General features: G+C 38.9%; 1 protein-coding gene across 1 annotated transcript in view; it reads left to right on the forward strand.

Annotated features, from left to right (window-relative positions):
• LOC128736263 (uncharacterized) overlaps positions 1-24,680 on the forward strand; it is a 57,388-nt gene extending 32,708 nt beyond the window's left edge. The window contains exons 2-3 of the mRNA XM_053830740.1: positions 23,117-24,135; positions 24,206-24,680. Of these exons, the coding sequence (XP_053686715.1) occupies positions 23,117-24,135; positions 24,206-24,680 (1,494 nt within the window). The remainder of the gene's footprint in view (positions 1-23,116; positions 24,136-24,205) is intronic.
• The last annotated feature ends 649 nt before the right edge of the window (positions 24,681-25,329 follow it).

Below are 25,329 nucleotides of genomic sequence, written 5' to 3' on the forward strand. Positions count from 1 at the left end.
GACAAATGTACAGCTGGGAGCATTGCAGTTTAGTGTTTCGTATTTTGATTTTTTGTATTGTACGGATAAATTGTTACAGTCATGTGGGCGTGACTCCCCCCTTTCTGTCAGCAACCTCCTGTCATCAGCTCCCTCTTTTGTTATCGTCTCCACCCTATTAGTCTCACCCCCCTTTGTCAACCCCCGGTGCTAATTCCCTGATGTCAAGGAACATGTGTGCCAAGTTTGATAAAGAACGCTTAAGGCGTTTTGGAGTTATGCCCCCCCCCCCTATTGGGGACCCTCCCCCCCTATCAGGGAATCTCCCTCCTTCGTTTTTTTTAACCCCCCAGTGCTGACTCTCTTATGCCAAGGAACAATTGTGCCAAGTTTGGTGGAGATCGGTCAAGGCGTTCTGGAGTTATGGTGGAACATACAAACATACAAACATACAAACATACAAACATACAAACATACAAACATACAAACATACAAACATACAAACATACAAACATACAAACATACAAACATACAAACATACAAACATACAAACATACAAACATACAAACATACAAACATACAAACATACAAACATACAAACATACAAACATACAAACATACAAACATACAAACATACAAACATACAAACATACAAACATACAAACATACAAACATACAAACATACAAACATACAAACATACAAACATACAAACATACAAACATACAAACATACAAACATACAAACATACAAACATACAAACATTCTCACGCTCACTTTTATATATAGGGTGATTTATATATTTTGGACAGGCGTTACGCGTACTCTATTTTGGACTTTTGCGGCTAAATTAAATGGAAAATGTCCAAAACAGAATAGGCGTAACGCTTGTCCAAAATACATAAATCACCCTATAGATAGATAGATGAAAGCAACTTGGAAAGAAAAAAATGAGATATCAAAAAATAAATTGGAAAGGTGAATGTAAAATGGCAAAAAAGAAGTCAAAATGAGAAATGAGAAAAGGAAAGGGAAAGAGAAATGGTAATGAAAAAGGGAAATCACTTTTCAGAAATGTATAAAATGTAAAAACGAAATGGAAGAGAGGTTTCCAGAAAAGATCTCCCAAGTTGGTCGCTGTGGTTCAGTGTCCTACTAGTAAACAAATTAAAAAGAAAATGCAAATTAAAATTATAAGAGAAAAGGGGAAAGGTTCATATAAAAGGATAAAATAGGAACCAAAATTGGAAGCAGAAAAAAACAAAAATAATCGGAAAAACAAAAAAGAATTTGCATAACTAAATTGAAAAAAAAATGAACAAAATATAGTAATAAAAAAGTGAACGTATGTTTGTATATTCCGCCATAACTCCAGAACGCCTTGACCGGTCTCCACCAAACTTGGCACACGTGTTCCATGACATAAGGGAATCAGCACTGCTGGGTGGGAAGTCCAAATAAGTAAAAGAGGCTACCTTTCTCTTTCATTTAGACCAATTACAATTGCGCAAGAAATTAGGTTAAGGAGGAGGGCTCTGAGGAGAAATATATGAAAAAGGCTTTGTCTCTCTTCCGTTATAGGGATTTTCAGATGCATAATTGTCTAAGTGACAGAAGGAGGAGCTGACTGTGAGGGACTTTAGAGGGGAGGGGGGTTTAAGCAAGGAACGTGAGTCCAAAACGCCTGGACTGTTTTTCATTAAACTTGGCTTGGTTCTTTCACATAAAAGAATCAGCGCAGGGGAGCAGGGGAGCAGGGGAGAGATTTTCATAGAGCAAACAGATGCATAATTAGCTGCCTGAACGGTTCTTCTTCAAACTTTGCCCACATGTATTTTGACATAAAAGAATCAGGGTAGGAGGGATTGACAAAACTGAGAGGCGGTATCTTACAAGTAGGGAGGAAGATACAAATTGAGTAAAGGGCTGCGTTTCTTTTGCGTTTGGAACGATCAATAGCAGCTGTACAAGTGGCTGGACGGCAAGAGGAGATTTCTGAAAGGTGGATGGCCACCCTACCATTGACAACGGGGAGGCCCAAAAACGTGAAAATGATTTGTGTCGATTTATAGAGATTACCGAAAAGAATACAGATTTACAAGTGGCTGGGGGCAGTAGGAGCGGTGAGCTGAGAAAGGGTAGACACATTCAAATGAAGAAAAAGGGTTTTATTTCTTGCATTATGAGAATTTTCGTTACAATAATAGATGTACAAGTAGCTGAGAGATAAAGGGACCTCGACCTAGATCGGCCAATCAATTAGCATAGTAATAAAAGTAAATAGGAAACGACATTTGAGAGATAATTTAAACGAAGAACGAAAAGAAATATGAACATTTCATCAAATGGACTATGTAAATTCAAAAGGAAAAGAAAAAAGGGACATGTGAAGTGAGAATAGGAAAGGTAAGAATAGTAAACTAAAAAGTCAAATAGGAAAGGATGATGAAGGATGATGGAAAGCATAAATGAAGATGGAAGGAAAATGAAAAATTGGCAAAAGAAATGAGATGAGAAGGAACATAAATGAATATGGTATAAGATAGAAAGGAAGATCTGAGTGAAGAAAATAAGCAATCGGGAAATATACGGGAAACAACGAGGAGTAAGGCAAACATGGAAAAGAAACAAAAGAATGTAAATGAGAAAGAAATGGCAAGAAAAACTTTAAAAAATTGAAGGGGAAACAGGAAAATAAAATGCCAAAAAACGAAAACGAAAATGAAAACGAAAACTGAAAACTGAAAACTGAAAACTGAAAACTGAAAACTGAAAACTGAAAACTGAAAACTGAAAACTGAAAACTGAAAACTGAAAACTGAAAACTGAAAACTGAAAACTGAAAACTGAAAACTGAAAACTGAAAACTGAAAACTGAAAACTGAAAACTGAAAACTGAAAACTGAAAACTGAAAACTGAAAACTGAAAACTGAAAACTGAAAACTGAAAACAGAAAACTGAAAACTGAAAACTGAAAACTGAAAACTGAAAACTGAAAACTGAAAACTGAAAACTGAAAACTGAAAACTGAAAACTGAAAACTGAAAACTGAAAACTGAAAACTGAAAACTGAAAACTGAAAACTGAAAACTGAAAACTGAAAACTGAAAACTGAAAACTGAAAACTGAAAACTGAAAACTGAAAACTGAAAACTGAAAACTGAAAACTGAAAACTGAAAACTGAAAACTGAAAACTGAAAACTGAAAACTGAAAACTGAAAACTGAAAACTGAAAACTGAAAACTGAAAACTCGTAAAAAGCAGTTTACCTAATGCAGTTACCTGAGTTTACCTAATTAGAAACCTCCGAGTTAGGGGGCCTTATAGTCACAAGTTAACGAGTTTGCCTGGTCACTCACGGATTCCATTCTTAGTAGAATTCGACCATTCGATGTTGAGTGACTTTATCGTGGGTTTATTCTAGGTCCCCTCTACATGCTTTCTGCATAATAAATTCTGCATTTACCAACAATGACGCTTCTAACCATGGCAAATTGATAAGAATTGATTGGTACTGGCCTGAAGAGTATCATGAAGTCTCTTGTACAAATGCAATTTATAAATACTCTTCCCATTTTCTGGCACGAGATTGGTTGAAAAGCAGTAAAAGCATAAAAAGAAAAACAATAGTGGTAACACTGACAGTTCAACCCGGATAATAAGCAGCAGTTCACTTGCTCCATAGTGATATTGCAAAAAGAACGAAGTGCAGAATACAGAAAAAACAGCTAGAGGATATCACAATTGACCAAAACACTGGCCACAGTGATAATGTCCACACAGAAAAAAAACTACCGTACCACAGTATTGTTGCTATCTAATCAAAGACGCACGAGAAGTTATAAATATGAAACATCATCTAAAACATTCCTTTATGGCATACAATGTCAGCTACCCTCTTCATCATTTAAAATTTGACCTCACCTTTCGGGAAAAAGAAAAACGGCTCCACCGATCGGGTCACCCAAACATGTGTATCACATTATTGTTATGAAGATCAGCCGTGGCAGTGATTCAGCTTTCGCAAATTGGTCATCACTAAACAACAACCGGTTTAAGAACGAATTTACACCCAGTAGTAGTGTCGCCCACTGATTATTGGAAATGAGATTTTGTTGTCGTTCAAAACGATACTAGCGATCGTATCAAAGCGGTAGGCAGTAGAAGAGACTGCATGGATTTGAAAACTGGTTGGCCCACCAGTCAGATATATGTACGGTGAATGGGATGACCAATTTTGCATCGACTGATTTATGGGATTTTGCTTTTATCCCCTTGAGAGATTTATTAAAATTCCAAATAGGCGCAGAACAAACTTTATTTTGCATCCGGAAATTTGATTGTGAAGAGTAAGTAATTTTTATCTTTGCGTGCATATATTTCGTAAACTATAGAACTGTTTCACTGATTTACATTCACCGCTAAGAGAGTTCAAAATTAAACAAAAAACTTTGATTAATAATAGTATAACATACTTTTTGACATTTATTTAATTCCCAACTTTTAATCGTCAAAGGATACAAATTAGCAGACGCAACAATTGAAAAAGGTCAAACCAGCAGGGACTGACAGTTTATTATTTTTATGATTCAAGGGTGACTGCTTAGAATTCGGATAGTTTTCAAATAAATAACATTAACGATCAGGCCACATTCGCATCAGAAATCAACGCTGAATTATGAATATTTGCCTGCTAGCAAAATTTTAATATGCAACACGAGAAGGTTTTCCCATAATAGACAAACATTTCGAAGTGAAGGTCACCGCGGCGCGGTTTGTTTGAGAGATTAATTATTGCATTACATTTGATGCGATTTTTATTCGTAAATTTTTAATTGTTTTTTGGTGGTCTGTTCAAACTGAGAGCCGAAACCAGCTTACTTGCAAATAAAAACCAATAATTTATTACTTATTTGTTTAATGTTTGTGACACGAAGTACCTTTTTTCTGATGAAATTCAACTAGTTACATTTCTACACCACATCACTACCAAACTTTCACTACTTTAAATTAACAAATTACCACTATTACTATTAGCTCAACTACCAAACAACTCTGACTTTTATTTGAGATAGTGATAGATTTTTATTAAGCTGATTTTCAGAGTTGTTCATTCTACGCAAACTGTCATACTTAGGATAAAAGAAAACTTTTAATTATATCCTATTATTGTTTTCAATGTACTAAATTTATTTCAGTAATCCCATAGACGAGTTAGTGCGAAATCTGTTGCTCAAAGCTAAAACGTACATCGTTTTGGAGCGACGCCAGTTGCATGAACTAAAAACTTGTTCACAGACAAGCGTAACGTATGTTTGCGGAACCTGCTAATTGCTTAAGCAAATGATTGATGGATTACGATCATTTTTCTCGGTATGAAATGCTGCAAGCTTACAATTACTAAACACACATGAAGTATTTACAAACACATTGTAGTTTACCTTGACCTTGCAACTGAACTTGTCTAACTTGTATGGAAAAGATTAGCTCAAAGGGTGGCATTTTGACATTTTCATACAGAGCCATCTAAACATTCAAATTTTAGTTGGTAAAAGTCAAAATAGCGGAAAAGCTTGTTGTTATACCTTGGTTCCAAATTTAGCAGCAATTGTACATTGCTCTCATGATAAGTAAACTTTCTATTTAATTCATTGATGTGATTATCTTACAACATGTAAAATATTCTAGCAGTGCCAATTAAATTCTCTCAAATACAAGCACCCAAAACTGCAATAGACCAATATATAGTAGTTAAAAAAAAATTAAAATTAAAATTAAAAAGTGAATATTAAATCACATAAATGATAAACCTAATTACTGCTTTGCTTGGACAAATGAGACCTCTTACGTTGCCGTACTCATCAATCACTTCAACTGTATTGAACGAACTCTCTTAACTATTAAGAGGTTATCTGATACTGCTTGTATGTTTACACTCTATGTAAGTACCGCATTGAACGAGCGTTGGAGTATTCCGGTTTTGGCTGCTCCAAAAGTCCTAGAGTTCTTGATTAATGTCTACACGTTCACAGACATCGGTACAAGTCATTTACAGTAGGTAATTCAATTTATGATGAAGCCTTTCCGATACGCAAAATTAACTCCTGATAATCGATGCAGCTAGATTGCTAATAGATATAAAAACATTAATTTAACTAATGCCTATCATAGTCTGCTGTATAGTTATGGTATGCTTCTTCGATTCGATTCGACCGTTGAAAACAACAACATAAAACAGGTTCTGTATTTGTCAATTTTATGAGTCCGAGCTCTATGCGATGAATCAGCCGTGGGAATAAGTTGTTTGTAACAAAATTTTAAATGAACCAGTTGAACGGTTGTCTAGGCCTGATGTCTGATAGTTAATATTATGGCTTTCGTAGCTTGCAGAGATGAAAACTAGAATATTTGAATATCCACTGGTGGTGGAGAAATCCGATATGCAGATAAACTGGCAAAAAGGAAATTACTGACGTGCCCAGGGTGTGTCACACTGAGGCACGTGCCCCACTTTCTGTGTAAAATTTAGTGTCATAAATTATACATTTCGGCGATACAGATCAGATGACCTACATTTCGATCAATAGAACGGTAGATGTTGTGCTTGTGACCGAGTCCGTTTCAAGATGTAGGTTCGGGCTGAAAAGTCTCAAATTTTCATCATCTTTTACCTACGGGCAGTGTTCATAAACTTATTGATAATAACAATATTGAAAAAATACAAAGTCTTTTGTTTTGCCAGAAAACTCAAGGGAATTTTCCGACTTTCTCGAACATCGGACAATATTTTAAAAGATATTGTGATTGCCACGGGCATTTCGACTAACTATTCTTCGATATTGATTCTTCTCACCCAGTTGTAGTTTGAGCATTAGCCCGTTGTATGTGTCCTTACAATTTCCACTTTCTATTTGTAAATTATCATCATCCAACTGCAGCTTAGAACCAATTATTTTAAATTCCACGTTCTTTACATACTTTATTTTGGCACTGTTGATTATGAGCCCTTCCTTCACTCATTGTACTTTATAAGGCTGTTCCACAGTTCTGCGGCCGATCCCGATGACATAAATGACATTCGCAAAACCAAACAATGTATCAGATGGAATCGAATTCGAATTTCTCGAGTTCGATTAGTTTTTGAGTTTCGCAAAAATTTCTGTTTTATTTGTATGAGAGTCCATATCCCCCTACCACAGGGGTGAGAGGTCTCTAACTATCGTAAAATAAATTCAAGACTCCAAAATCTCCCACATGCCAAATTTGGTTCCATTTGCGTGATTAGTTCTCAAGTTATAACGAAATTTGAATTTCATTTGTATGGGAGCTCCCCTCTTAAAAGGGGAAGGGGTCGTAATTCACCATAGAAAAAATTTCTGCCATCTAAAACTCACACATGCCAAATTTGGTTCCATTTGATTGATTAGTTCTCGAGATAAGAGGAAATATGCATTTCATTTGTATGGAAGCCCACCCTTAAAAAGGGGAGATGGGCCACAACTCGCTTTCTAAAGAAGACAGGGGTCTCAATTCACCATAGAAAAAAATCTTGCGTCCAAAACCACTTACATGTCAAATTTGGTTCCATTTGCTTGATTAGTTCTCAAGTTATGAGGAAATTTGTTTTTCATTTGTATAGGAGCCCCCCTCTTAAAGTGGGGAAATCCATAGAAAATATACCATAGAAAATATTCTTGCCTACAAAAACACCCACATGGTAAATTTGGTTCCATTTGCTTGATTAGTTCTAGAGTTATGAGGAAATTTGTATTTCGTTTGTATGAGAGCCCCCCCTCTTAAAAAGGTAAGGGGTCCTAATTCATCATAGAAAAAATGGTTGCCTCCGAAAACATCCACATGCCAAATATGGTTCCATTTGCTTGATTAGTTCTCGAATTATGAGGAAATTTGTATTTCATTTGTGTAGAAGCACCCCCTTTTAAAGTTGGGAGGGGTCCTAATTCACCATAGAAAATATTTTTGCCTCCAGAAACCTCCACATGCCAAATTTGGTTCTATTTGCTTGATTAGTTCTCGAGTTATGAGGAAATTTGAATTTAATTTGTATAGGAGCCCCCCCCCCCTACTAAAGTGGGTAGGGGTCCCAATTCATCATAGAAAAAAATTTTGTCTCCAAAAACACCCACGTGTCAAATTTGGTTCCATTTGCTTGATTAGTTCTCGAGTTATGAGGAAATTTGTATTTCGTTTGTATAGGAGCCCCCCCTCTTAAAGTGGGGAGGGGTTCTAATTCACCATAGAAAATATTCATGCTCTAGAAAACTTTCACATGCCAAATTTGGTTCCATTTGCTTGATTAATTCTCGAGTTATGAGAAAATTTGCATTTCATTTGTATAGGAGCCCCCCTTCCTAAAGTGGGGAGGGGTCCCAATTCATCATAGAAAAAAATTTTGTCTCCAAAAACACCCACGGGCCAAATTTTGTTCCATTTGCTTGATTAGTTCTCGAGTTATGAGGAAATTTGTATTTAGTTTGTATAGGAGCCCCCCCTCTTAAAGTGGGTAGGGGTCCTTATTCACCATAGAAAATATTCTTGCCCTCGAAAACTTTCACATGCCAAATTTTGTTCCATTTGCTTGATTAGTTCTTCAGTTATGAGGAAATTTGTATTTCATGTGTATAGGATCCCCCCCTCCTAAAACGGGGAGGGGTCCCAATTCATCATAGAAAAAAATTTTGTCTCCAAAAACACCCACATGCCAAATTTGGTTCCATTTGCTTAATTACTTCTCGAGTTATGAGGAAAATTGTGTTTCTTTGGTACTGGAGCCCCCCTCTTAAAGTGGGGAGGGGTCCTAATTTACTATAGAAAATATTCTTGCCCTCGAAAACCTTCACATGCCAAATTTGGTTCCATTTGCTTGATTAGTTTTCGAGTTAAGAGGAAATTTGTATGGAAGCCCCCCCATTCAAAGAGGAGAGGAGTTATAATTCCCCTTATAAAGAGGGGAGGGGTCTCAATTTACCATAGAATAAATTATTGTCACCGAAAACACCCCCATGCCAAATTTTGTTCTATTTGCTTGATTAGTTGTCGAGTTATGCAGAAATTTGTGTTTCATTTGTATGGGAGCCCCCCCTCTTAGTGGGGGGAGGGGTTTCTAACCATCATTAAAACCTTTCCTGGCCCCAAAAAACCTCTACATGCATATTTTCATGCCGATTGGTTCAGTAGTTTTCGATTCTATAAGGAACATACGGACAGACAGACAGAAATCCTTCTTTATAGGTATAGATAGATAGATTAAAACGTTAACACCCTGACCAGTCAGATTTATTGCTGCTAATATGTAGAATATTAGTGTTCCACACCGAAACCTTGTTATAAGAGACCATTTTGCCATATTCTAGTATTGTCTTAGCAAGCAAACGAAAATTAGCCTAAGCAAAATGTGTTGCAGAAAGAAAGTTGTTATCAATCGGTTTCATGCCACAAGAAGCAACTAAAAGGATTTTGCTAGAAATTGAGATTAACCAATTGAATATAGTTATTTTGATAAATAGCGCGGTGATTTTATTCGCTTCTTATAGCAATAAGTACGATAAAATTTAATGCGCATATGTTGCACAACTATGGAGACTGCTGAAAATTTATTTTTTATGCTATCGGATATTTTATTATGGTCGCTATGAACCAAATCGATCATGATGATCTGACAGTAAAAGTTTGACTTTCTGCTTACGGATGTATTTTCTAGTTGACAAAGCTGGCTGACTGATTTAACCAGAGCAAGCTATATGCTTATAGTTTTGTATCAAAAAAAATTGCTAAATTATGGCGTTGGCCGTTAAGCAGCGAAAGGCATAATCGACTTCATTGTTGCTTTCAGCAGAGCTTGATAAGTCTACTTGAGCTTATAACCTGATTCTTATACTGCCGCTACTCGCATAACAGTCCCATTTTTAATGAAGTTTTCTATACAAAAGGGAATGTTATGCGGCAGAATAGAGGTTATAAAAACCTTCTAAGGAGTGGGCAAGGCACTTTTATAGCCGTCATCAGAAAGTTCTGGTGGAGCTCGTAGTTTCATTAGCGGTTTTATGAAATTTGTCATGAAAACCACTAAAGGTACGTAATAAAACTTAAAATTGTTACTTAGGATGTTGCCTAGAGCATGCAGTAATATACATTACAGTAAACATTCAATGCAATGCAATTGCTGTGTAAACTATCTTTTATATTTATGGTGCTACAATGCTGCTATCCCGTTGATAGCCAAGTGAACGTTCATTAGGTTACCAACGGGATAGCAGCCGCATGTCGGGACGAGGTGGAAAACTTGGTCACAATTAAGTTAGATGCTAACAATTCTTTGATTAGCAATGGCGATATAACAGAAGGAGATAGAACGGTTAATCTAGGAGTACCCACAAACGATAATAGCTTTCCGACTGCCAAACTCGCAGAGATCCGGCGAGAAATTAGTCAACTGAAGAATAATAGAACCATCAGAAAGGACCGACTCCTGACGGAACTCTACAAAACTAACAAAGAATTATGTTACAGGAACTTACACGGTTCACTGGACAAATCCTTTAAAAATATCGGGAGTACCACATATGCATACATTAATGCATCGTAGATTTTAAAACTGCATACGATACGGTTGAGCGCTAACAGACAAACTGGAAAAACGGACAAACTGACGCGACTGCTCAAAGCTGCACTGGAGTGAGTGATGCGCCACTTGCGTGTTTCGGGAATACTCTAGAGTCCTTTCGAATCTACGCCAGACTAAAACCAGAGGATCAAAAACCAAATATATGGTAGAAAGAACCTACACAGAAAACAATGTTCGCCTCCGGTTCATGAATCATTAGTTCATATACTTCGGATCTCTTATCTTTGAGCACAACAATATGAGTAAGGAGATTCAATGACGCATACAAACAGGAGGTTGTGCCTACTTTTCCATCCACGAGACGCTTGGATTAAGGAGTATACCCTGCGCTCAAAGCTGACGAAGTATAAAACGCTTATCAGACCTGAAGTCCTCTACGGACTTGAGACTGTAACTTAGCTTTCCAAAGATATAAGTGCGCTTGCCAGTTCAAGATTCTTGTTTCGACAATTTTCAGTAGTTATTTTTATTTTGGTTTTCCTCCACCTAGGCACAAGCTCCCAATTTTTGAGAAAAACGTGCTGCTCAAGTCAAAAGTACCTCTATCTAAATTTGACTTGGCAATGACCACTATAAAAGTTTAGGTAATTGTTATTCCGCATTAAATCTTCATGAAATTTAATACAACTGAGCAGTTACAGATTTGTTACTCGAGATTCTTCTTACTTTGAAATTTATATTCCCTCCAGTTCATAAATCATGATCCTCTGATTCATAAACACCGGTCTAATGATGAATATAAAATTTTAAACAAAATGTGGGGCACGTGCCCATGCAAGAGACTATCAATCCAATACAAAATATTTATAAGTAGAGTTCTCTAAGTCCACTGCGTGGTCGGTCAGCCCTTGAGATGGTACTCGCCCTGACCGTGTAATTATAGTATCCTCTTCGTTGCGGTCACATGTGCTCGAGAGATTGAAACGTTAAAAATCCATTAGCGACGAACTCTTTTTTCCGAACGCAGTTGCGTGGCGTTGCCGCACGCAAGCCCGTAGACCTATCACGCACACCTATCGATACATTCTATCGTTCACTTGTCGAACAGAGATGACCAAAATAACACGCAAACTTACCGCCGAGTGACCAGTTTTACATAAATTGTGCAAACGAATTAGTAAGCGACTGAGGAGAGCAAGAATTTTTCAAGTTCACTGTCAACAGCAGACGCTGCTGATGGCAGATGTGTCAGCCGAAATGACAGCAGCAACAGCAGCAGCACAGGCGACCGACGATACTGTCTATGGAGACGTGGGATACCAGTTTAGTTGGCACAGATTATGTGATTAGTATTTTTTATATCTCTTTTTTCTTTTTATTACCCATTCCCAAGAATGAGAAATACGAAAGTCATGGTTGTAATATTAGTATTTACTTAATTCGAAGCAAACGCTAATAAATTCGGTAAATCGGACATAAAAGTTTTACGTGTCTATTAGATTAGTCAGTAGGTAAACGGTAGCATTAAAAGAAAAAGAAATTGTTTTTCCATGCTTATAGATTTTACTAGAATGGGGCATTAGCCCAAGTCTCTGCTATCAAGTTATGATTTAATTTGTTCAACTATAAGGCGAAAATTATATTTTAAAGTAGTAGTTTTGAAGTTAGTAAAGTTAGTAATCTTAGCTTTTGGCTTTGATGTTGAAATTTTTGCCAGAACAACATTCGTATGTTTTAAGTTATGTCCCTATAGTATTTGAAAGAACAATGGAACTATTAAGATTAATTATGAAATGCTGCATTAATTAGTTCCAAACACTAGCATTTTTTTAAATTAGAATATAAATTAAAATCTTATCTTTCTAGGAATATTTCCTCACTTTGAAAACACCCAAACATACGAATTTAATACGACTTTAAATCCGCCAAATCCTACAGAACTCGGGCAACGCTAGCAGTGGTAGTTCACAGTTTGTTCTCCGGGCTGCCCATTGAGCGCATTTGAATAAAATGATAATATCCGAGGGCAGAGGAAACAGTTCGTTGGTACAACAAACTTGCGAGATGTCTGTATTGCAATATCGTTTGAACGTGTAAACCTGCAAGCACACAAATGAATATTAAGATGAGAAACGAGCAATAATGGGCAGCTCGAATGATCACATTAGCCATTACCGTTGTTGTTTACATTACCACATTTCTCACCACTGACTGCTGACTGGTGCCGCGACCAGTCCGGCGAACTGACTTTACTCTCTAATGAACAGCAGCCTGACAGGAGGAAAATTAGCCGACCGCGACGCGATAGCCGGTCAGTTGGCAAACCGACCCGCCCGCGGTGGCTATTTAACATAAATCTGCGAATTCTCGAAGCGCGGTTCTTTTTCACGTTCCGTGTATTTAATGCAGAGCATACTTAATGTGGCCCAGGAGCTTTATCCATCGCACACCATAAGTGGTATGCGGAGGAAATTTGACTTTGAAAGACGCCATCATACAATTCATTTGTAACTTTCAATAAGGAGATGATCTTCGATTTTATAGTCATACACTTAAAAGAAAACTAATTGAGTTGAACCATCATAAAAACTAGACAACGCAGTATTATGAAACTTATTCGACAACGATAAAATTCTAATTTATATAACAAGACGCTATGAAAAGGTTTCGGATTACATCCTGTTTGTTATTTGAGTTTCCGTCATGCTGCTTTGGGCAGCTTGCCAGGGTGGCAAACACAATTTGCCGGTATGCAAATGTTTTTTTTTATTGTAATGTGCTCTCTGGCTACTTAAAAGTGTGCATCCTAATAGAAAATATAAGCAAAGGTTGCGATTTATCTCCGCTTCGTTGACCACATTACAATCTCTAATGGCCGCAGGCAGCTATTACGCGATAACGTTGGTTGGCGATCATTGAAAGCGATGATTGAAAGAAAAACTCGATTTACCGGACATTTATTAAGCACCCCTTAATTAAAGGGTCCATTACGCATCGGTACGCTATGTCACAGCTGGCTGACCCAGGGATGCCAATAGTAGACATTAGCATTTCGAAATGTCAGGGCTCATTTTAAATTTTAAACAAAAAATACCTAAGCAGCTGCATTTACATTTGCAAAGCTAAATAAGTTATTAAAATTATAGATTTCAGATAATAGGTAATCAATTTTGCGGTTGTCGTCCTTAACGGCAGCACTTTTCACAGTGACTTATCCGCTTGCGGTTGAGCTTTCATCATATTCACACATGTCCGTATGTCCGTTTGGGAACGAATGCATACTGTAAAGGTGTGAGATAGATTCCGCCATAACTCAACCGCTGCTCGCGGAATCCCTGAACGACCTTGACAGCGATTGGTTAATTACCATATACAAATGTTGCGTTAAAGTATATGACCGTAAACTGCAAATGCCTGGACGAGAGGTACGGTTGCAAATTGAATTAGAATAACAACGTCAAGGAATAATTACGACATACCTAATAAAAATAATTATTCTGTCCATTACTCTTATACCAAACTCTTATATGGTTGTTAGAATGAATAATTTTTTATAACGGTAAATTTTTACATTCTACAGAAGGGACGGTAAAAGAAAGCAATGAAATAAAGATGTTGATAATAACCAAACAGAACGGAACAAGGCGTGAATAGGAAAGTGCGGAAAAGTTGGTAAAGGAGGGCAATTGAAACAATGCTTAAGAAGTTGTATAGTATTTCTCCTAGCCCATGTGGATCGCAGATATTGGAATTCATGAAGAAACTAAAAAAATTTGAAAAATTCCTTCTACCTAATTCTATTATGTTTTAGAATACTACTACTCGTTTTTTACCAATTTGCCTGTACAAATGACAGATCTAATGATTTCATGAAACTATTCCTATAACTATAGTAAACTCCGTTTTTATCGACATGGAATCGGCACAAAATGTTTCGGTAGAATAAAAATTCCATAACTGTATAAGTAACAGTTAGAGGCTGTTGGAGTCAATAGGATCGTAGCAATTGGCCCTGCAATTGTCCTGCACTCTAACAGCTGGCTGCGAAGTCTGTCGTTTAAAAACAGAAGGTCAAGTTTCGATAACGGAATGTAGCACCTAGGCTTTGCCTTTGCTTTGCTTTATAAGTAACAGTATTTTTTCCATTTTTTTTCTTTCTTCAAGCAGTATGGAACCGGGCTGATTTGTACTGTATCAAGAATTTCTCTGAACTGTAGGATAACCAACGTATTTTGAACCCCATCAGCAGCTGTACATAATTTAGGCACTTACAGCAAAATCAAATGGAAGTGTCCAAAATCTATACAGCTTGGGGTCCAAAATACGTTCGTTACCCAACTCGGTTCTGAGCCACTCGTCATCAATTCGTTCAGCATCTCGATACACGCAAGTTGGCTTCAAACTAGTTGAGCCATCTAGCATATTGGGCCCCTCTTTTGTTGGTGCTAGTAAGGTTCTTAAAGAGAGCATATTTCACTGCACAGTCGTCCGACATCCTTGCGTCGTGGTCGGCCAACCGTAGGCTTCCCGACTTGCGCCAAGAGCACGATGGAAATCTCTATAAGTAGCCGATCGTGGTTCATACGCCTCCACCTCTCTCCGTTTTCCATCTGTACTCCGCCAAAAATTGCCCCTTAACACCTTTCGTTAGGATAGGATAAAAATAGGAGAAAAGAGTAGACCCGACTTCCAGTTTGAACGCACCATTGAAACTCCGGGGTCGGCGGGACTAGAGATCCCAAATATATAAACTCGTCTATATTTATAAATTTTCTGGAGTCTCTTCCTATCATCTATTTTGGTTTTCAACGCATTGATTTGTAACCCAATCCTCCTAGTCTTCTTTTATAGTCTGGTGTAGATTGCTTCCGCCTGTTCGCGTTGGTGATTGGCTGGATAATGCGAATACAGACCCCCGAATACAGAGTGGTCCTTAGCGTCTTACAGAGCAACTCCTATCTCTACCTCCTTGTGGCACCAGCCGGAATACGAACAAAATTAGCGGAGTTCTTATAACCAACCCCGGTAAAAACTAAGGTCTTGTACCAACAGAGAAGGAGGCACAGTGCTGTCTCGGCACTATAAGATGGCAACCCCATTCCGAGACAAGACAGCGTGTATTATTGATACCAATCTACACCCAACACACTAAAATCAATCAGGGGAATTCTGCTCGGAATGTATGCTATGGACAAAGGTGACGAAATAAGTACATGGAGTAGAAATTTGAAAGCTGGAACTGCAGATCGCTAAATTTCGTGGGAGGCAACAGGGTGCTGTCGATCAGTTAGAATCCCAAAAGGTAAGCATCGTGGCACTGCGGGAGATCTGTCACAAAGGCAAGATGTTGTGAAGTTTTACCAGAGGCAAGAAGTTGTGGAGTTTAGGCGGAGTTTCGGACGCACGAGCTAGGAACGGGTTTCGTAGTGATAGGTAAAATACAGGATCGCCTAATTGATCGGAAAGCGATCAATGAGAGGATGTGCATGTTGAGGATAAAATGCCGTTTCTTCAATTACAACATCATAAACGTGCATTGTCCGTATGACGGTAGACCTGACGACTAGAAGAAAGCGTTCTATGCGCAGTTGGAGGCAACGTACGACAGCTGCTCACCATGTGACATCGAGATTATCATCGGGGATATGAATGCCCAGGTCGGCAGGGAAGCAATGTCCAGTCCGGTAATCGGGTCGGGCCCCAGAGCCTGCACAACGACGCAAACGAAAACGGCCAGCGATGCATCAAATTTGCAACTTTGCGAGTCTCAGTGATCAGAGGCACTTCTTTCCCAGCAAAGATATCCACAAACCAACCAAATCGAACCAAATCGACCATATTCTCATCGAGGGCCGGTTATTCTCGAACATCACCAACGTGCGTTCCCTTCAGGGTGAGGATATCGACTCGAGCCATTACCTAGTAGCAGTACATGTGCGTACAAAACTATCAACGATTTACACCCCGCAACAAAGCCGCCCTCCTCGGTTAATCTTTCGACAATTAGACAACGTTAGAAAACGGACGGAGTATGATACAATCGGCCGTTAATGAGGCCGCAACTGCGGTGCTAGGTGAGGATGCGCATGAAATGATTGGTTTGACGGAGAATACCAACAAGCGATGAAGAAGAAAAAAAGAGCTATCTGAGAGCTATAAACTATCTAAGCATATCCACGTGGGTGAATTTGGCCAAGTATCGACGTGGGCGGAATGAGTTGACCACGATCTTGAGGAGATAGGATTACGCTTTGTAGGAGTATTTGCAAAAGACAATAGCGTGCCGGCTCCCGATTCTCGTAGAGATCCGACGAGAAACCGGTCAGCTGAAGAATAACCAGGGAATCAAAATATCATTCTTCATGTCCCAGTTGGCTTCGAGGTATAACGCTGGTCTAATAAGCCAGTCGTCGTATGTTCGAATCTCGACTGGGAGAGAGTGTTAGAGTCAATGGGATCGTAGCAACTGGCCCTGCAAATGTTCTGCACTCTAACAGCTGGCTGCGAAGTCTGTCGTATAAAAACAGAAAGTCAAGTTTCGATAACGGAATGTAGCACCTAGGCTTTGCTTTGCATACGCAGAAATTACCGACAAAAACGAAGAGCGATAAACTAGTTATTCAATGCCTATAGAACAAACATACGTAGCAACCTAAATGTATCACGATAACAAAATATTAGGATAAATGAATGTCCCATCACACCAGCAAGCCGGACAACTTTCAATGAGAATATATTTTGATACAAACTCGCTTGGAGATACAGATATTCAATAAAATATGTCTTTGTCGCCAGTCGGCTGATTAAAGATAATACTTTATCAGTAACTTGAACAAAAGGGACAAACAAAAACCTTAAGAAAAAGACCAGCTTGTTTGACCTAAAGTCTGGTGTACAAAAGTTACCAACGTTACCGTGGTAACTACCAAATACTACCGCTGCCGACACAGTGTAACATGATTAGGATTACTTTTGTTGCGTACGATACGTATTGCATACTGCACTGTGTCTTTTTCGCAGGCAACAGCATAGTTGTCATGAAACATCTGTATCCACGATAAACAGCTACGATAACTTGTATTTGTCCTAACTTCCATGCAATAGTGACAAACTTTTATCATAACTTGTCGCAACATTTTGAAGCAGGGACAATATCTTTGTCTCTTGTGCGTTCGTGATTTTTGATTCCCTGAGAATAACAGAGCCGCCGGAAAAGACCGGCTCTCGGCAGAACTCTACAAAAATGCCCAAGAACCGCTAGCAGCCGCATGTCACTGAAAAATTTCAAGAATTTGGGAGGAGGAGAAACTATCGGAGGAGTGGAAGGAAGATGTGGTTTGTCCCATCTACGAAAAGGGTGATCGGCTAGATTACTGTAGTTACCGCGGCATTACGCTGGTCAACGCCGCCTGCTCTCCCAGATATTGTTACATCGTCTATCCCCAATAGCAAAAGACATCGTATGGCAGTATCAGGAAGGCTTTATGGGGGCTCGTGCTGGTACGGATTAAATGTTTGCTCTCCGACAAATCTTCCAGAAATGTCGGGAGTACAATGTGCCTATACTGCATATTTTCGTGGATTTCAGAGCAGCATATGATATAGTTGAACGCGAACAGCTATGGCAGATAATGTACGAGTACGGTTTTCCGGAATATCTGACGTGGCTGTTCAAAGCTACTTTGGAGCGAGTGATGTGCTACGTGCGCATTTTGGGGATACTCTCGAGGGCTTTCGAATCGCGCATTGTGACAAGGGGATGGATTGTACTGTATGTTATTCAGTATCGCTATTGAAGATGTGATCCGGCGAGCGGGCACCGAAACGAGAGGAATAAGCTTCAGCAAGAGTAGCCAACTCCTAACCTTCGCAAACGAACCCATCATTACTAGAAACCTTGGCATAGCGGAGGCAATATACGCCAGACTAAAAACGGAGGCTAGGAGGATTGGGTACAAATCAATGCTTCGAAAATCAAATATATGTTAGAAAGATGCTCCAGAGAAAGCAACGTTTGCCTCCTACGGACAGTGACTATTGACAGCGTTGTACTAGAAATGGTTGATGAGTTCGTATATTTGAGATCTTTGGGCATTGCCGACAATAATACGAGTAAGGAGATTCAACGACGCATTTAAGCTGAAAGTCGAGCCTACTTTACCCTCCGCAAGACGCTTCGATCAAGAAGCCGCCGCACAAAGCTGACGATGTCCAAAATTCGAAACAGACCAATAGTCCTCTACGGACTTGAGACAGTAACTTTGCTTACGAAAGACATACGTGCACTTGCCGTATTTGAACGAAAGGTGTTGCGGACTATTTTTGGCGGAGTACAAACCGATAGCGGAGAGTGGCGTTGGGGTATGAACAACTAGTTGCAGGCACTACATGGAGAGATTCCCATCGTACACCTGACGAAAGTTGGGAGACTACGTTAGGCCGGCCGCGTCGCAAGGATCCCTGACGACTGTGAAGCGAAACCCGTTCTCTTCAAGAACCTCACCAGCGCCAGGAATAGAGAGGCCCAACGTGCTAGATGGCTCGACCAGGTTGAAGCAGACTTGCATGTGTCGAGACGCGCAACGAATTGGCGTAGTAGTAGCCCAGGACCGAGTACAAATACAATGGAGAAGAATTCTTGATTCGGCCAGAGCCACCCGGGTCTCGGCTTGTAGAAGCAGATTGCCTCTGCCGTCCCAAGGTTTCTAAAAATGAATTCGCAGAGGAAGACTAGGAGTTGGCTACTCCTAGTATAACATGCACTACAGTTCGTCCACTTAGAGCAATCATCTGTGTAATTCGTGGGATTCGAGAGTGCCTCCGAAAAACGCTCTTATCACATCACTCACTCCAGGGTAGCTTTAAATAGCCGCGTCAATTTGTCCGAGAAACCGATCCCATGCATTAGTAGTTATAACGAAAATCAGCGTAAAGCGCGTTGTACTCCCAACATTTCAGGAGGATTTGATGGAGTGTGAAAATTTGATCGGTAGTAGCACGGACCCCCAAAAAACCCACTTGATACTGTCCTACAAAATCTCTTGCTATTAAGGATAAACGGTGTAGGCGGTGTAAATCACCGCAATGCCGCGATAATTATTATGGTATATAGGGTTTATTTCTGATTCCCGTCGTAGTAAGGAAAGCCACTCTAATTTTCTTCATTTCTTAGGTGGATTTAATGAATACTCCAAAAGTTCAGCTGAGGATTTGACTCAAACACACTTAGCTTCCGATGCATGCCCTTTGAATTCACTAATTAGCAATTATTAAAGCATTTTATTCAAATTATGCAACGGACTTTATATTTTAAATTCGTCGTACCGTTTTAAAATCCGTCCATCAAAAAATTACAATAATTTTTACGAAGCTAGCACGCAAGTATTTGTGTAGGACGGCATGACAAAAGTTATTCTGCAAAATTTCCGCAGGTCATGCAAGTTTTCCCGGCTGCAGAATAGCGACAATGCGTTGCGTGAGTCATTTTTATTTTATTAATGACGGAAATTGAAACGATTAGTCGACATTTTCTTCTTCATCGCACGAAAAAACGTTGGAAATTTGGCTGCTAGGAATTCTTTAATGAAAAATGGCATTTAAATAAGTCTCAGCTCACTTTGATTGATCGCGTGCGATACTCAACAACTAAAATATTATGGAATAACTAATTTTGCATTGTGTGTCGTAAAAATTGCTGATATTTTTAATAATTTGTGTTGGATTGGACGGGAATAGGCAATTACGACGAAGCAGCAACATACCCTAGTAAATAAAGGGCGATCGGCTTGCTTTTTGTAGACACAGCCACGCCTCCCATCCACTCTTCCGGTAGTATCTATTTCACTCAAATCCTTAAACTTAATCCTCGTGGATTGCTAGTTGCTAGTGATTCCTTACTAGTTTTGTAGAATTTTGCCGAGAGTCAGTTATTTTCGGCGGTTCAATGACATTACTTGTCTAGGGATTATGAAGTTTTCTAACAACTCAAGCACTCACACTACCGGCCATGAAATATACGAATATTCAGGTTTTTACGAGCCATAATGCCCACACATTCCTAGTAAACCTGGGGAACAACCTACTTGGATATAACAACTATGAACAACCAGCCAAATTTGATTCGAAACATTTGACTTGAATCCAAGAAACAAAATCAAAGGAAACTTAGTAGGAACATGAGATGTATTACTGCAATGTCAAATATTACGAACATGGATTAAACCATCCGCCATTATGGCTCGTAAAAAACTGTATAATATTTATTCGCGCCATTTATGTTTGACGGCTTCATTTGTCCCATTTCCAACCACAATCACCAAAAACACCAGCACGAACATCGCTGGAAAAACTTTATCCAGCTTTTTACGAGCCATAATGACGTACGGCATAATCCGTATTCGTGATATTTGAACAGTGTTTTCAACATTTCAGTAATACTAAGATCAGGAACTGACAACCACACAACCCCACACCTCCTAGCTTGGCTACTCAATTCTAGATAGAATTAACAAAAGGGCGAATATCGCGAATGTAAACAAAACGAGTGAGAGTTATATTTTGCTGGACCAGCATAGGAAAATCAAGTCTCACTCGGTTTGTTTACGCCTGCGACATTCGCCCTTTTGTTAAATCTATCTTCAATGATACAAATTGAAGTATTTCTAGGTATGGCCACCTGGAGGCGCTAGGTAAAGACTTGGGATGGCTAGAGCTATGTTGGGCGCTTCTTTCTAGTTATCTTCCTTATTTCATACCCAACCACGTTTTTCTTTTTGTTTTCGAACATATCTGCATTATTTCTTTCTTACGCATATATGCATATTCTACTCCCAATTAATTACAGAAACGGGTCATTGTGCTACATTTACTGGAAATAGACGTCATAGACGAAATATATTATTTATTCATTGGGAAAGATCTACAAACCAGTATGTAGAACACCAGATCAACGGGTTATTAATCTTTCATCCAATTTTAAATATACCACCTAATCTAAATATTCCCGTAGTCTGGGCGGGTTTCGAAAATGCATAATCTGATATAGTTCTTTGAACTCATGAATAATGTCTGAGTCAGTTTTGAACCGGTTTAGTGAATTGGGTCATCGTGATAAAAGTGCGAAGAATAGTTTTCGCATCCCATTTATTGGCCATTTGTCTGCACTGAACCAGATTGAATAGGAAATCAAGATCAAAAGAGCATATAAATAAAGATTAAATGAATTTCAATGGGAATAATGTACATAACGAAGTCTGTCGTTTAAAAAAACAGAAGTTTCGATAACGGAATGCAGCACCTAGGTTTTTAATATACATAACTAGCAAGAATTATCAGCTAAATTTATTGAAGAAGCCAAATTGTAATGTTATCTCTAAATGTTAACTGTCAGTTGAGTAAAAGTGTTAAGCAAAATATGTTCTATTTTGTTCCAACTTTATTTCTCAAGAACTTTTGATGTCGTCCATTGATTAGTATAGTCAAAAATATTTCAGTCGGTTTAAATCAGCTCAAAACTATCGCACTATCGCATGACCATTCGATTGGCTGTTCCGATCGCGTCATGTCACCCACCAGACGTGCTAATAGCGACGGAAGGTCAAACGATCGCCTATTTTTAAGTTATACAAACATCAAACAAACTGTTGCCAACTTCATCAAGAAGGTGCGCGTCTGTCGTTTATTTTTTCGTGTGAGCAATAGTGTATCTTATCAAGCCTGAAAAATGTTCATTCGCAGTGCATAAATCACTGCCGCATTGGGGAAGATGGGGATGAATCGCTAAACGACAAATATTTCTAAAAGTTGACAAGACAATTTAAAACAGGTTTAGATCCTATCTAATGTATCTAACCGCAGAGGTCGAAGTTCAAGGAGGAGCTATAGCATTGTATTGATTCAAACAAGACTTCCTGCTTCTGTAGAATTTGGTAATAATTTTAACTGCTAGAATTATAAATGAAAAATATTATAATAATATAGTAATAAACAAGAATACGTTACCTTGCTATGATATATTCATAATATAATCATTTTCATGGCCAATAACCAGTAGCAGAAATTGTGAAAAACTTTTGAACTGTCAATTACAAGTTGTTATCCGAGTGCGCAGGATTACGCACTGCTACGACTACGTATACATATTTTTTCGAGAAAGATATTTACTCTTTTATATAGTTTTCTGTACCCCTTTGATATGCTAACACATGTACTTCATTGGATGAAACCTGTTCTACTATTCTGGTTCTATCTTAATTTACTGCATAAAATACTAATCATTTGTAATTCAAATGAAGATTAGGCTGTTATAACTTTCCGTCAGAGACGGTTATGGTAGACCGTAGAAGTTTCTGGACAACATGGAGTTTTCATGACATAATATTCCTGTTTTAATCCACTACTCTGCCAGATGAGAAAGGCAGTCAACACTGTATAGAAGTTACGCAACACTTATATTTTTTTTTTTTGATATTTTATAAAAACACCTTTTATTTTTTACCGCTTTAAAGAAAGAGGAAGAGGAACTTACATTTGTGTCTTCTTTGTTCATTTCAGAATCTCTACATTCTTACATTTGCGTCGCTTCTGGTAGCCTGTCGAGCAGACATTCCGTTACTGGAGTTCGGTCTGGAAAACACCGGACAACAGGTGGCAAATGTGATCAAAGAAAGCGAAGCGGAAAATATTTTTGGTGGATACTCAAACGATAAGCCAATCGTTCCGTTTCCAGAATCATCCGAAAACTGTGTTGGTGGGCCCGACGTTTGCGGATATAGATATGATAAACCTTCATGTCCTTGGGAGCCGCCGCGAACCGAATATAAGGAAGTAACTCTGACAACAACCGAATTACAACGGGAAACGATCACTCAAACGGCCACATTCTGTGGAACGACGAACAGCTACCTACCTCCAGTAGTCACAACCGTGACATCATCTCGTGTAATAACTCCAACTACAACTATTGTCGTTACTCAAACACCTTTTGTTACGATAACTCGCTCTATTATTCCAACTGTCACAAGTCTTTCGACTGCCAGTAGTGTTTCGATTACGAGAACAATCACTCCAACGTCAACATACTTAAGTTACCTACCGTCCATTTCCATTACAAGAACTATTACACCAACCTACACTAATTTGATATATCTGGATTCCGTCACCGTAACTCGAACCGTCACCCCGACTTCGACAAATCTTTTCTATGATGCTTCCGTAACCGTCAATCGTACGGTTACTCCAACTTACACCAATTTGTTCTACGATGCCTCAGTAACTGTCAACAGAACCGTAACCCCGACCAGCACCAATGTTTTCTATTTACAATCTACAACTGTGAACCGAACTGTAACTCCGACTTCTACGAATGTCTTCTACCTTGCTTCCGTTACTGTCAATCGTACTGTAACGCCCACTTCGACGCGACTCTTCTATCTGGATTCAGTGACCGTTAATAGAACAGTTACCCCCACATTCACCCAACTACACACGTGGTCTTCTACCCTCACGCAAGTCAGAACGATTACACCTACATTCGTCATACAAGATACAGCCGAGACTCGAACTGTTACAAGGTGAGTCATCAAAAACAAACATTTATGCTTACGATCACACAACATTCTTACAAATATTTTTGTTTTTAAGGACTCTCACTCCATCGTTCGTGGTTCAGACTTCTGTCCCAACGACCACGGTAACGCGCACCCTAACGCCAACCTACCTAATTACCACCACCGCTGCGTCCACCAACACCATCACCCGTACCATAACCCCTCAGGCAACCAGCACCACAACGGTAACGGCTCCGGTACAAACCGTAACCGTGCGCGACAAGAAAACGATAACCGTAACTCCAACTCTTACCTCGACTCCAACGATATACTCCACCATCACGCTGGAACCGAAAACGGTGTGCACACCGGCCAATACCTATCTGCCCGACAAAGATGTGTCCACTTCGGTTCGCACGGAAACCGTAACCCAGAGACTGACGGAAACGGTCATAGCGTGCACACCAACGAACGCCTATCTCCCAGTTGCCGAAACATCCGCCTACAAGCGATCGCCGCTGCCTTCCGATATTCTGCCTCCGGAGGAGAATCTCATCGAACTGATCTAAGCTGACGGAAAAAGGACAACGGTTACAGGACCTGTGATTAATTTGGCTTGAGAACTCATGAATTTACCGAAGGCTAGAAGAAACGCTTCAAAAATCTGACGTTGAAACATCTATTTTGGCGCAGGCGTTTTGGTGAACCGAACCCAAACCAAGATTGCGACTCATTTATTTGAAGTTTTGCATCGTACAACAAAATACTCAACATTTCGCTGTTTATACAAAGTTTAACGCTGTGTTAGCATTAAATCGTAGAAGAAAAGATAGTCGTTGATAGTGTAAGTAATTAGGAACCGCCGAGAAGCAGAAATCACTTGCCGACAATAGGAAACAGCAGCAGTAAACCCCGACAGACCAGAGCGTGCGTAGATTTTTTTTAATTTAAAGATGCTTAACAAGTGCATACCGTATTATTCCCATGTAACAGACGTGTTCAAATAATGAAATTAAATAAAGAATCCAATGTTGTGTATTAATTGTGTTTTTAACTTTAAAGAGTTGGTTGCCAGAAAATGATACACATGTAGATCTTCACTAAATTACTGCTTTCATTGAGTTTTATTGAAATCTATATGAAATAAAAACAATTCTATTATAGTTTTATTAGAAACAAAATAGAGACTTGCCTATTGCAATTAAGTAGAATACAATG

Source organism: Sabethes cyaneus, chromosome 2 (assembly GCF_943734655.1).
Source record: "Sabethes cyaneus chromosome 2, idSabCyanKW18_F2, whole genome shotgun sequence".
NCBI classification, from domain to species: Eukaryota; Metazoa; Arthropoda; class Insecta; order Diptera; family Culicidae; genus Sabethes; species Sabethes cyaneus.